The sequence below is a fragment of the Monosiga brevicollis genome, genomic scaffold, assembly GCF_000002865.3.
Source record: "Monosiga brevicollis MX1 MONBRscaffold_6 genomic scaffold, whole genome shotgun sequence".
In the NCBI taxonomy this organism is placed as follows: Eukaryota; class Choanoflagellata; order Craspedida; family Salpingoecidae; genus Monosiga; species Monosiga brevicollis.
In genome coordinates, this window is record NW_001865043.1 from 60,387 (window position 1) to 73,640 (window position 13,254).

At 54.5% G+C, this 13,254-nt stretch overlaps 5 protein-coding genes across 5 annotated transcripts; all 5 read left to right on the top strand.

Annotated features, from left to right (window-relative positions):
• Window positions 1-516: 516 nt before the first annotated feature.
• MONBRDRAFT_24101 (TPR repeat-containing protein) lies at window positions 517-1,491 on the top strand (the record flags this gene model as incomplete). Its single annotated transcript, XM_001744381.1, has 6 exons — window positions 517-530; window positions 675-814; window positions 890-959; window positions 1,063-1,133; window positions 1,260-1,313; window positions 1,412-1,491. Coding segments are annotated over 6 exons (429 nt in total), but the record flags the coding sequence as incomplete, so codon positions are not given.
• A 201-nt stretch (window positions 1,492-1,692) lies between these two features.
• MONBRDRAFT_15883 (uncharacterized protein) lies at window positions 1,693-2,547 on the top strand (the record flags this gene model as incomplete). The annotated part of the gene is made up of 4 exons (XM_001744382.1): window positions 1,693-1,793; window positions 1,882-2,143; window positions 2,241-2,310; window positions 2,402-2,547. The coding sequence occupies 4 exons, from the start codon at window positions 1,693-1,695 to the stop codon at window positions 2,545-2,547; spliced, it is 579 nt and encodes a 192-aa protein (XP_001744434.1).
• A 546-nt stretch (window positions 2,548-3,093) lies between these two features.
• On the top strand, window positions 3,094-3,855 carry MONBRDRAFT_31791 (uncharacterized protein; the record flags this gene model as incomplete). The annotated part of the gene is made up of 2 exons (XM_001744383.1): window positions 3,094-3,160; window positions 3,286-3,855. A coding segment is annotated over exon 2 (486 nt), but the record flags the coding sequence as incomplete, so codon positions are not given.
• Window positions 3,856-6,979: 3,124 nt separating this feature from the next.
• Window positions 6,980-8,826, top strand: MONBRDRAFT_24104 (uncharacterized protein; the record flags this gene model as incomplete). Its single annotated transcript, XM_001744384.1, has 6 exons — window positions 6,980-7,058; window positions 7,110-7,171; window positions 7,381-7,495; window positions 7,989-8,021; window positions 8,071-8,269; window positions 8,568-8,826. 6 exons carry the CDS (start codon window positions 6,980-6,982, stop codon window positions 8,824-8,826), a joined length of 747 nt encoding a protein of 248 aa, XP_001744436.1.
• A 256-nt stretch (window positions 8,827-9,082) lies between these two features.
• MONBRDRAFT_35053 (3-oxoacid CoA transferase 1) lies at window positions 9,083-11,598 on the top strand. The gene is made up of 7 exons (XM_001744385.1): window positions 9,083-9,296; window positions 9,437-9,527; window positions 9,636-9,706; window positions 9,831-10,828; window positions 10,953-11,033; window positions 11,153-11,230; window positions 11,326-11,598. The coding sequence occupies exons 1-7, from the start codon at window positions 9,149-9,151 to the stop codon at window positions 11,383-11,385; spliced, it is 1,527 nt and encodes a 508-aa protein (XP_001744437.1). The 5' UTR covers window positions 9,083-9,148; the 3' UTR covers window positions 11,386-11,598.
• Window positions 11,599-13,254: the final 1,656 nt, after the last annotated feature.

Here is a 13,254-nt window from a genome sequence, read left to right on the forward strand (position 1 = left end):
CTCTCTCTCTCTCTCTCTCTCTCTCTCTCTCTAAATCTCTCTCTCTCTCTAAATCTCTCTCTCTCTCTCTCTCTAAATCTCTCTCTCTAAATCTCTCTCTCTAAATCTCTCTCTCTCTCTCTCTCTCTCTCTCTCTCTCTAAATCTCTCTCTCTAAATCTCTCTCTCTCTCTCTCTCTCTAAATCTCTCTCTCTCTCTCTAAATAAATTTCTCTCTCTCTCTCTAAATCTCTCTCTCTAAATTTCTCTCTCTCTCTCAATCTAAATCTCTCTAAATCTCGTTTTTTCTGGTCACTTCCGTTTTTTTTTTTTTTTTTTTTCTTGGCGATACGACAGCGACCGCTTTATTTTACTCTCGACAACGGTTCGGTTCGGTTCTTCTGAGATTATAACAGTACGTCTGCATTAGCTTGCATTTGAGGCAAGGGGCTTGAACTGGTTCACTGCCAGCTCACGCCATCATGCTGTCACTGATTCGAATGCATTTTGTGTTCAATGCTGTAGCTCGTGGCGCGTCATGGCGAGTCTCGAGTACGTGAGCCGAGCCGCACCCCCATGCCCAGCTCGCATTATGAAAGGCTGCTCAGATGCTTTCTGGAAGGCGTCGTGCTTTCACTGATGCATTCGCTGTCTGACTGGTTCTTTGGTGCTTGATGACTTGTAACGTTCTCTCAGTGAGGCCAACCGCTTGGCTGTTGAGGGCGACCTGGCTCGGGCCCTTGAGCAGTACACCACCCTGATCGATGAGGATGACACCAATGCTGAGCTCCTGCTGAAGCGCGCCAGCGTCTATTCTTCCAGCCACAAATTCACGGGTCTGGCCTGCCAACCCGCGCTGCGGCCCTTGCATCTTCAAAGCTGACCGCAACCCTGTCTGCTGTCGAATGTAGAGGCACTGCAAGACGTCAAATCAGCGTGTGCTGCTGCCCCTAAAGACCCACGCTGCTTTGCCCAGTTGGCGTATGTCCCACCCTGCGTGCTGCTTCTGGGCCGACGTCAAAGATGGAGACTGGTTGTCACCCATCGGCCATGCTGACCGCTGACCTGCCCTCCCCCTTGCTAGTAAACTGTACGAGCAGATGAAGCAACCAAAGGCCGCGCTTGAAGCCTACGCCTCGTACACGGCTGCAGGAGGTGCGATTTTGTATCATGCCCATCCGTGGCCTCTTCCTCATTCGTGACACCCAGACGTGAGCGCACTTTCTGGAGCTGAGAACCCATTCATTCGCCACGTCTCGCTCGCGCCTGCTCTTGTCACAGGCGATGTGCAAGCTATTCAAGAGGGACTACGACGCTGCCAGCAACAGGCAGGCGGTACGAAGACGCTTGTCGTCATTTTTATGTGGTGGTGGCCTAAGACGTGAAAATGCTCGTGATCAGCTGCGCCTAACCTGTTTTGTGTCGTCGTGCAGTCGATTCTGCCCCGCAGGTGCCCCCGCCGACCACCTTCCAGCCCAACGCCCAGGCTGCACCGAAACAGGATTGGTATCAGGTTTGTTCAACAGCAACCCTCCTCGTTCTGCCCCTGATCAGACTCCACCTCTCCACAACACCTGGCCCATGCATCTTAGAACTTGGCTCACCGACTCACCAACTTTTTACCTTGCTTTCTGTTTCCTCGTTCACCCGCCGACCTTAAACCCATCGCCGCGTGGGTTGCTGGCAGTCGGATGCCTTTGTCTATTTGACCCTGATGATCAAGGGCGTGCAAGCAGACCAGGTCAAGGTCCAATTTCAGCCTCGAACCCTGACCGTGGCCTTTCCACTCCCCAAGTCAGAGGACGCCGATTTCTGGTAGGAGATGCTGTGGTTTAGCCTCCCGACCCCAACCCCATTTTTTTTTTTTTTACCCTTGTTTCTTGCTGGCGTGTCTTCCCTGCAGCATGGAAATTCCTCTCTTTGACACCATTGTACCTTCAGAAAGTACCTTCAAGGTTAAGCCAGTCAAGCTGGAGTTTCATCTCAAAAAGGCCACGGGAATCAAGTGGCCCAGTTTGCGCGCCGAGGCTGCGGCGGTCGCGCAACCCCTGGTTGAAATGGCCAAGGTAACCAGCGCAGGACCTGCAAGTGCCGACAGTCAAGCGGCTCGCAAGCCTCTCCGTGGCCCCCAAGACTGGGATCAACTTGCCAAGGAGGTGGACGAGGTGCGAACGCTGAACTTAAAACCTATGCCGCACCCACCCCTAGCCTATCCTGTGCATTCACCCTCAATTCTGGCCTTTTTTTGTTAACTTTGCCCAGGAGGAGAAGACCGAGCAGCCGGAAGGTGATGCAGCGCTCAACCGCTTGTTTCAGCAAATTTATAGCGACGGTGAGCGCTTCTTTTCCCCATGAAAACAAACGTAGCCTCCTTTTGTTTACCATGCAAGCTCACTCGAATATCACTCTTGTGCGTGTAACAGCATCCGAGGATACGAAGCGAGCCATGCTCAAATCTTTCCAAGAGTCCAACGGAACTGTGCTGAGCACCAACTGGGACGAAGTCAGCAAGGGCAAGGTTGAGATGAAACCCCCGGATGACGTCGAGTATAAAAAGTTTGACTCTTAGTGACCAGACTCGACAGGCTCTTCAATTCAATCATAATGATGAAAGGGCGAGTCCAGCTCCTAGCAGTGCACCCATCATCCACCCTTTCCCCATGACGGTCTCTTGATCTTTTGCGTCTTGATGTCATTCCTTACGTGACAAGGTGGTCCAACTCTCGCGCGCGCAACAAAAGATCGCCGAGCGCAACCGCAAGTGGACGTACATGTGCTTGTGCACAAGTATCATTACACATGCATCTCCTGCCGAGGTACGCGATGCCTCCAAATGGCAGCGCCATGCTCAACCTGACTGCTTATCGGGTCGTTGCTAGAGGCTTGCGTTTGAATCAAGTTTGCCCAAGCCCCATCCCTATTTTACTCCCACCTCCCTCTCATCTCCAATTCCCTAGCACACGCCCAGCGCCGCCGATTCAAAAAGAGAGAGAAAATTTCAGAAAAAAAAAGAAAAAAAAAATCATGCGACTACACATGAAACACCTTCAACACGTTGAACACGTTGCGAACGACTCCAACTCTCAATATGTTATTTTATTTTATTTTTTTCCCATCCTGCGATTCGCTGCTGCTCAAGCCCGCTGTTGGCTGTGTCGCACTGCGCCTGATTCAGGTTCACAGTAAGCGTGCATATGGGAGGGGGGGTGGCATTCGATTCTTGCTCGTCAGTCCCGCGTGAGGTCCAGGGATAGGCTCGCTCATCGTCGTTGTGGTCCTACCAATATCCGTGTGCATCATTACGCAGACAAATCCTGCCTCTGGAGGCCTGGGCTGAATCGGCGCCTGCGTACGTCGCCTCGGCGGTCAAACAGATCATACGACCAATATTATGAGTTTGCAATGGATGCGCAAATTTGGCACCACGGCCATGGACATGGCCCAGGGTCGACGGGGCCAGGCCCCCGAACCCAACGCTCGCACTGAGCGGGGGCAAGCTTCGGCGGGACCCGCCTATCCCACCTTTGGCTATGATGGTGGCAATCAGAACGCTCCGCCACCATACTCTGCACATGCCCCGCCACCAGCACACGCTTCTGCTGCCAGCCCCACGCCTTCAGCGCCACCCCAAGACTCCCACGGCTATGCCCAGTACGGGGGCCCGCCGGCCCCCGCTAGTTATAGCCAGCCGCAGCACAGTGCTGCCTTTCCCCAACCACCCATTCAGCAGCAGCCCCAGGCTCAGTCAGGCAAGCCCAGTCAAGCTCCGGCCCACCAAGCATATCCCATGAACGGAGGCAACCAGGCCCCGCCTCCACAGCAGGCCTACCCATCCCGGCCTCATCACCACAGCGATCGTGACTACGTACACAGCGGCGTACGTATGCGCAACGTGCCTATCCACGTGCTGATCATCTCCTTTCAAACTTCTGCTTGGCACTCAATGCTTTATTCTTGTCCCTCTATAATCGTGTCGCGCTCCGCAGACCAAGCGCTCGGCAATTGCCACGACTTTGGGCTTTGATGGCCTCATTTGGTGGTGTCTTGAGCAAGCTGCCATTCAAAAGCCCGCAGAGCAGTACAGCTCGGTATGCTCGTGAAATTTGCATATTCATGGTGCCTTGTCCCGCCCGACCTCGGTATATTTTGAAGCGTGTCGTGTCTGACGCGGATCGTTTTGTCCTCCTGCAGGATGACTGTTGCGCGTGGACTTGCGCGGACCTCTGCTCGCAGTCGTTGCGCTACAACCTCTGCTGCCCCTGCATATATTGCCTTGGGGTGGCTGGCCGTGTCTTTGTTGGCATTTTTGCGGGAATCTTCTTGATGGTGGCCTTTGTCTTCTTGGCGCTGGCTCACTTCTTTCCCGTCATCTTCTACCTCTACAAATCTCTCGTTGGTGTGTTTGTGTGCGCTCTTGCGACCGAGCCATGCTCTCTCCCATTTGTACTCGACCTGGGGCCTAACGCCTTGTGCTCGACGCCCATTTGCATCAACAGTCAAGTCCCCACAACTGGGCATCTTCCTCAAGATTTGCATTGCCCTGGTCGGCATTCCTGTCCTTGCGGCCCTGAGCTTGGCCACCTTGCCTCTCATCGCTCTTTTCGTTGGCCCTTTTGTTCTCGTGTCTTACACCCCTCACCGCGGTAAGGGGACCTATGGCTGCCGGCCGTGCTTAAGCGCGGGCTCGATGACAGGCTCTTCCGCCGCTGTTGAAACTTTTCGCATTTCAGCTCATATCGACGGTGTTCTTGTTTTGCCCATCGCGATCGTACTTGTTGGGTCGCACGTTGCGTAGCTCTGGACGTGATTATGGGTGGTGTCGGTGTGTACTTTGGCCGAGGCCTGGTTGCCAAAAAGGACATGTACGCGCTCTACGAAATCGAGGGCCCTTTTACTGAACTCAAGATCTTTTACGCCTTTTTGGCTCTCATTTGTACGTTGCAACGCATCGCCGTGTCACTGAGCCCGCGCGACCTGTGCTTTGTTTATGCTACTACGCGCTTTGCTCATTGGGCTCGCTGTCCTGCTGCTTTTACCACTTGATCAGACATGTGCCTTGGGCTGGTGATTTGCGGTGTTTCGTTCATGTTTATGAAGATGGCTGCGTTCCCGCAGCTGCTGTGGGTCATGCTTAAGGACGTCTGGAGGTGCGCCATCCTTGGGACTTTTACCAGCGCCTTTGCATTTGATGGTGGTTGCGCGCTCACGTGCTTTTAACCCTTGGTGCTCGCCACACAGCACTTTTGATGTTGGCACTCGTCCAACTCAGCACACCAGCGAGGACCCCTGGCCCTGCGAGCTCTGCTTCAACTGCTGCATGAGTGCGTGGGCCCGTCTCTGGCTTGAATGTTTTGCTTCACCCGTCCCATTTGACAGAACAGCCGAGTGTGATCCGGCTACTGTGCTCGCCCTCATTACACCTGGTTTGTGATGTTTTTGATAGATTCCGTCATGCAGTTTTGCTCGCTGTGCTCGTTCCCCTTCCGCCTGTTGGCCAGCCTCTTTGTCTTCATCCTGCTCATTTTGGGCTGGCCAATGGCGCTTTTGTACGGCATGTTTGTGGGCATTGGCGCCGGTGCCTCGGTGTACTCGGAGCCACATGGGGCCCTCAACTGCGCTCCCTTTGGCAAGGCCATCAAGGAGTTTTACCGCGAGCTCGACCATGCTATCCATGGCAGCGATGCCTCGCGCAGCGCTCTCAACTCGTCTGCCTAAGCCACCTGGACGCAAGTGACGGACGCTGAGTTATCACCGTAGCCGCCATGAATTTTGCAGTGCTTTGTTGCATTCTTGTCGCTTTATGGATGAGGTGTGACGATTGTATTCTCGTTTACCGTTGTTGCTGTCGTTGTTGTTGTTGTTGTTGTCGCTGTAATATGTGTTCAAGTTGTTGAGCCCCTGATCAAGCGCCCCAGAACGAGTACCGGGCTGCGAGAACCTTCCATCAGGCCAATTGCCATGACTGATATGTGGATTGCACTTTCTTGTGACGCCTTCTTGTGGAATCCGGTGAACATGTGCTGTAGTCTAACATGAATCCGATGTACGCAACAACATTTATGATGATTATCAGATTTTGAGCATGATTGCTGAAACGAGAGACTCTTTTGCCTGGCCAACCCTGTGCGATGGCTTTTTTTACACTGCACGAATAGCCTTGGCTTCGAGAGGGTGCCGACTCGTGTCGCGCACGCGGGACGGATTCCCATCTCGGTGCATAAACTGATAGGCCAAGAGAGTACAGGCTGCAGCTGCCCAGACAGGCCAGCCCAGCTGGGTTCCGAGGCCATAAGCGGTCAGGCCGGATGCAAGCACCATGGCCGCACTCACCACGACCAGACGTGTAAAGTTGCTCAAGTGCTATGGGCAAGAAAACGGGGCCGCAGAAGGTTTAAATCTCGTCTCAACACGAGGGAGGTCTTAAACACCGAGAAAAGGACACGGCAAATAGAAATGGCCAACAAAACATGCCTTGAGAATGGCTGCATAAATCAAACCGTTGGCGATTTGACCAGCAATGGCCAGCCAGATGGGCCAGGGGTACTGTCCAAGCCGGCCCAGCTGCAGGCCATCTCCCAGTTGTGTCAGGTTTAGCAGTGCACCGATGGCATATAATTTGACGCCTGTTGGAAGAGTGAAAAAAATGAGCTGATCCAGACAGTTCACATGCTGCGGAAGGCTAAAATCCTGGCGCAGCTGCAGCGTGGCTTAATGTAGAGACGACACCTTGAAGCCAAAAGGATTGCTGGGGTCGATTCTTGAGGATGACCTCTGAATAGACGCCGGAAAAGCCCGACACGGTGCAGTAGAAGGCCATGAGAGCAAGGCCCGTGCTGGTGACAAAGGCTTTTCGTAGCTAAGGTTGCACAGGCAGGGGGGCATTGGTATAAATGTCATGAGCCAGGGCACCTCCAAAGCAAACATAGCAAGCACAACAGAAGAAACAAGAATTGAAATAAAAAAAATTAGCCCTTTGGACGGACCTGCCAGCCATCGTGGGCATGAGCCAGGCCGGCGGCGGAATTGAGCACGCCAGCCAAAAGCACGAGGGCAACAGCCACCCAACGCCCGACCGGCATGGTGCGTTGGAGCAGTAAGCGCATAAATATTGTGGTGGTGACGGTTTTGAAGTTGCAAAGTATCTGTTTGGAGGGGGCAACGTGGTCCTGATGAGCGATATAAAGCGAGCTGGGGTACAATACCAGCGCGCGTATAGAGTTGTCTATTGGTCCAGACAAGCGGGGTGGGACCTGAAAGGTGGCCGCATCCATTTCATGCTGTAGAGTGATGGCCAGGTTGTTATTCACGGCATATCCAAGGGCGGGAATCTAAGCAGCATTGCGCCGAGCAAGGGCGTGTCATGCTGGGATGAGCACGTTCGGGGTCGTGGTTGGCCCGGCAGTGTCTTGCTTACCACGTAAGCGAAATCACGCCATTCGAAGCGCAAGGGTGTGTGTGTGGCAACACACCCGATGAGGGCAATGGCAAGCTTGCCTGCAGATCGTTCAAGGCGCCAGGTGAGTGGGCAGCGCACGCGCGCTTGTGTCTGTGTGAGTGGGGGTGGGGAGGGAGAGAGAGAGGGTAACGATTCACGAGAAGGGCAGATTCGAACCAAATTCTTGCCAGAACACAATTGGACCCGAAGCAAACGGCAGTGCACCGTCGGGTCCTTTGGCCAGGCTCAGAAGAAAAGCGTGTGTGCCCGTGAGCAGGATGGCCGTGCCCATGGCCAGTGGCCACCATGCCCATCCCCCTCGGGCTATTCGTTGTGTACTGGCTGCCATGATGCCAACAGTTTTGGCAACTTGTGTCGCTTGCACGCGCTCTTGCCCAGCCAGGTGCTGGTCTGTCTAGCAACACCCCTCCATGCAGCGCCGGTCCTCGCAAGACGAGCGGAGCCGATGGTCCAGAAGTTTTATGCTGCTCGACTTGTCTCCGATTTTGCCCTCACCTGCAAGCATGCACGCACTTTGATGCATCTGGGTTGTGCAATGCCAGCCCATGTGACAGGTTGTGACTGCGTTCGCCTGCTGGTGGAATCAGGTGAGGTCGAATCTTCTGTTGCTTCATGACCGGGGGCGCTCGCTGGCAGGGCGTCAAACCGATCGCCGACCCCTCCTTGCTTGTGAACGAACACCCAGTCCTTTTCTGGACGACGCCATCGAAAACACACACACGCGCGCACTATCCCACTCTACAACACACAGCCCCGTCACCAGTCCCCACAAAACAAACGAGAGAGTGTGTGTGTGTCTGCAAAACACAAACATCTGCTTTTGTGTGTGTGTGTGGTGTGTGTTTCTCTCTCTGCTTTCCCTCTTTGCGTGTTGATTCTTTTGTATAGATTGTGCCCTGCCTATATACACAGCAACTGGTCTACCCACACGCTCCTGCTGTGAAACGCTTATTATTCCATAGATAACGTTATACACTCTATACACTGTTTCCACACTTGAATAATCTTCCCTCTCTCTTTCTCTCTCTCTCTCTCTCTCTCTCTCTCTCTCTCTCTCTCTCTCTCTCTCTCTCTCTCTCTCTCTCTCTCTCTCTCTCTCTCTTCTCTCTCTGTCTCTATCTCTCACTCACAAGCTCTATCTCTCACTCACAAGCTCTCTCTCTCACTCACAAGCTCTCTCTCTCTCTCTCTCTCTCTCTCTCTCTCTCTCTCTCTCTCTGTCTCTATCTCTCACTCACAAGCTCTCTCTCTCACTCACAAGCTCTCTCTCTCTCTCTCTCTCTCTTCTCTCTCTGTCTCTATCTCTCACTCACAAGCTCTCTCTCTCTCTCTCTCTCTCTCTCTCGCTCTCTTCTCTGGCTCGCTCTCTGCTCTCTTTTTCGTCTTCAGTGAGCAGCAGGTTGGTCAAACCCATCGGGTGTGCGCAGCGGAGAGAGGAGGCGGAAGGGGACTGGGGGAGCGGGCTTGACGTACACGACAGCTTTTTAGCGGTGGGATGAGGAAGGGTGTGTGGGACCCCGGAGGGGGGTTTTTTTGCCTCCTGCGCATGCTTTGGCGGCGGGTGGTGTGCAACATTAAACCGGGGGCCTTGACTTTGCCGAGATCCTCTCCTCATGCTTGACGCTGGGCGCGCCGCAATACCTAGGGTCCGCATTGGACAACTTTGCGTGTCTTTGTGCTGTATAGCCAAAAGGTGAAAAACATTCACAGCACCATGCTGCGCTCTACCGCAACTGGTGTGGCCCTGGCCGCCCGCCGCTCGCTCTCGACCAGCCGAGTGGCTGCTCAGCGCCTTCGCTTCTACGACTCGGCCGATGACGCCGTCGCGGACATCCAGAATGGCTCCAAGCTGCTTGTGGGCGGTCAGTCGCTCTTCCATCCTGCATTTGCTCCGCAAGTGCCCTGTGCTCGACCCACTCCACCACGCCCCCTCATCATGCGCGTGATGCTTCTGGCTGCGAATTTTCTGCCAACCTGGGTGCAATGATTTGGGCATCATCAGGTTTCGGTCTCTGCGGTATTCCCGAGAATCTTATTGGCGCGCTCAACGCCCGCAACGTCAAAGAATTGACCTGTGTCAGCAACAACGCCGGGTATGCCAGTGATTTTTTTGTGCTTTTTTTTTTTTTCCGATCGCACTGCCTTGGCCTGCTCGTTGACCCGCACTCATTTGCCGTGTGCATCCTTCACCTCGACTGTAGCGTCGATGATTTTGGACTGGGTCTCCTCCTGAAGAACAAGCAGATTAAGCGCATGATCTCGTCCTACGTCGGTAGGTCATGACCCCACGTCCCACCGCAACCGGTGCTGGCCTCTTCTAGTCCGCCTTATCCGTGATTCTGCCCATTTTCGTCAAATTTACCTCGGGCTCTGCAATGCTTGGCAATGTGCAATAGGTGAGAATGCCGAGTTTGAGCGCCAGTACATCAATGGCGAGCTCGAGGTGGAGCTGACTCCCCAGGGCACCCTTGCGGAGCGCATCCGTGCCGGTGGCGCCGGTGTGCCTGCTTTTTTCACTCCGACCGGCTTTGGCACCGTGATTCACGAGGGTGGTGCCCCCATCAAGTACAAGTCAGATGGTAGCGGTGAGATTGAAATCCCCTCCGCCCCGCGCGAGCACCGCCAGTTCAACGGCAACGACTACATCATGGAAGAGGCCATCACCGGCGACTTTGCCCTCATCCGCGCCTGGAAGGCCGACAAGGCCGGCAACCTCGTCTTCCGAAAAACCGCCCGCAACTTCAACGCCCCCATCGCCCGCGCTGCCAAGATCACCATTGCTGAAGTCGAGGAGATTGTGCCCACTGGCACCCTGGACCCCGATGACATTCACGTCCCCAGCGTCTACGTGAACCGCATCATCAAGGCCCCCTCCCTCGAAAAGCGCATTGAGCGTTTGACCCTATCCAAGGAAGACGGTGGCCGCCAGGCGCCTGCCGCTGGCAGTGCCGCCGCCAAGCGTGAACAAATCATTCGCCGCGCTGCCCTTGAATTCAAGGACGGCATGTTTGTCAACCTAGGCATTGGCATGCCCATGCTGGCCTCCAACTTCATTCCCGAGGGCATCACCGTCACTCTTCAGAGCGAGAACGGCGTCCTTGGTCTGGGTCCCTTCCCCCGCCCCGGCCAAGAGGATGCGGACCTGATCAACGCTGGCAAGGAAACGGTCACCGTTCTTCCCGGCTCCTCCTTCTTTGGCAGTGATGAATCCTTTGCCATGATTCGCGGTGGTCACATTGACCTCACCGTCCTCGGTGCCATGCAAGTCAGCCAGTACGGTGACTTGGCCAACTTTATGATTCCCGGCAAGATGGTCAAGGGCATGGGCGGCGCCATGGACTTGGTCTCCGCCCCCGGATCCCGCGTGGTCATCACGATGGAGCATTGCGCCAAGGTAAGGCCTTGCGGAAGCCATGTAACGGCGTACTACAACCCGTAGGGGAACCACTTCAGGGCACCGCATCTCTCTTGCTTGTCAGCTCATTCGCCTGAGACTTTTCCTTGGCTTGCCTGCATAGAACGGTGGTCACAAGATTCTTGAAAGCTGCAGCCTGCCGCTGACCGGCCCAAGCTGCGTCGATCGCATCATCACTGAAATGGTAAGTCAATGGCTGCACATGCCTTGGCCGAGCATCGTGCGACCGGGCTCTGCAGTGCTCATGGCCTCTTTTTTGGTTTCTCTTGTATGTTTTTGTTTTGTGCTAAACCCCTATTGCAGGCCGTCTTTGATGTGGACCCCAAGAAGGGCCTTGAGCTTGTCGAGGTGGCCGAAGGCATCTCCGTGGATGATGTCAAGGCAAGTGCTCGTACCCCGAACGCTTGAAGACTCATTCGCCAACCCTGCCATCCTGACTTGCCCACTACCCTGCTCACCCGTTTGCCTGATACTAGGCGGCCACTGGCGCCCCCTTCAAGGTGTCGGACAACCTCAAGACCATGCCCCTCGCCTAAATGGCCTGACAAACACACGCAAAGGCACCGTACCCACGCACACGTTGCCCCCCTTGCCATCACCACTCGGCCTTCTCCGCCTATTACGCCTTCTTGGACTAGGCTTTTGAACGAATCCAATTCTCAACAACATCCAACTCTCCTCTCTCCTCTCTCTCCTCTCTCTCCTCTCTTTCTCAAACCGACCAAACCAATTCAATTCTCTCCTCTCTCTCTCGCTCTCTTTTCATCGCTCTCTTTCTTGAACTCTCAAAAAAAAAAGAGTTTGAAAAGTGTTTCAAACAACACACTTCCACAGAGCCGTTACAAAAACCTGAACGAACCAACAAAAAAAAGAAAAAAAACCTCTTTGAGGTCGATTGATACGATTGTGACGCAAAAGGGCAGCGGCGACCCCTGCTTGGAGCTGTGGGTCGGCGCATGCGCGGGCTTCGGACGTGGTAACGAGGCAGACGGTGCGCACCAACCAAAACAAAAGGAGCACGATTGATAGCTGTGGTTTCAAAGCCTCTGCTTCGTGTGCTATGCAGCACGGCTAAGCTGCACACCACAGCAGGGTTGCACTCTCAGATCCAGCACGCTGCCCCCTGCTCGTTGAGAGTTTGCCCTCGCATGGAAGCGGTCAATCCGACAGTCGACTGGTATCTGGAGAGAAGGCTGTCCAGCGTGCCTTGATTTGTGCCTTGATTTGACACGGGCACTGGGTCGCGGTCTGGCAAGCAACATCATGGCTCGCCAGGAGCAAATACAAGAAGTGCTACGCCAGGTAAATCGGCACCAGAATTCGCAGCATGAACCCTGCCTGCTCCGTTTGCACCGTTGAACATCCTTTTCTCACGGCTGCCACACTTGCGGTGCAGGTCAATGCGCTTGTCAATGCCAAGCGATCAGAATGGGAAGCCAAGCTCGGAGGTATGCTGCTCACACACGTCTGGAGAGCGACACCATGTCCTCGCTCATTCGCGTCCCTTGCATGACACAGCGCTTCAGAATAACTTGGATCATGCCTACGCCGAGAACGCTGCGCACCGTGACACTTTTGAGCAATTGGTGTGCCATCTCTGCCAATGCTTCTGTTTCGATCGCATTCGCTCCGATCGCATCGGACCCCACCACCCTCACAGACCCAATTCTACCTCCCACCCTCATCTTTTAATTAGCGCGCGGAGAACCAAGAACTACGCACACAGTTGACGACCCTGTCCAACACCTCTGATGCACTCACCACCAGGTGTGCTGCCGTTGGTCCGCCAACCTCCCCATGGCAGTGGGGTGCGCGTTTGCTCTGCTGGCGCACTTGTCAACCTGCTGATCTGATGACCTCCTTGCAGATATGATACCTATCTCTCCACAGCCAAGATCGAGCTTGACACGGCGCATGCTGACAAGCAGGCACGTGTTTTATTTACCTCCAACCCCCAGCTTGCTAGCCCTCATCCCCAAACCCTCGACTCAAACGCATTTGCCCGACAATAGGCACTTCGAGCCGCATATGAGGCTGAAAAGAGGCAGCTGGAAAAGCAAATTGCCCTTTTGGAGGCACAAGCCGTGCCACGCACCACGTATGTTGAGCCGAGTCCAGAAGCGCACAACCCCAAAGCATTGCCATGACTCATCCGGTGTTTGAACGGACCGTCTGCAGCGATCGTGAATCGACAGAGCTTAAGCAACAACTTCAAAGAGCCCAAAGCGAGATTCGGGCTCTTCGAAACCAGCAAACATCCAACAATGCTCTGGTCGAGCGCGCAACCCACTTGGAGCAGGAGAATGCCCAACTGCGCCAAGAACTACACCATTCCCAGCGTTCAAGTCGACAGGACTCGGCTCGTGTTAGCGCCAAAGTGGACCGCTTGGAGCAGGAAAATGCTC

Bases quoted from the DNA above. Each gene is read 5' to 3' on its own strand.
- MONBRDRAFT_35053 (XM_001744385.1), top strand. From the start codon at position 9,149: ATGCTGCGCTCTACCGCAACTGGTGTGGCCCTGGCCGCCCGCCGCTCG. The intron at 10,829-10,952 runs GTAAGGCCTTGC...TTGCCTGCATAG, and splicing joins CGATGGAGCATTGCGCCAAG to AACGGTGGTCACAAGATTCT. The intron at 11,034-11,152 runs GTAAGTCAATGG...CCCCTATTGCAG, and splicing joins ATCGCATCATCACTGAAATG to GCCGTCTTTGATGTGGACCC.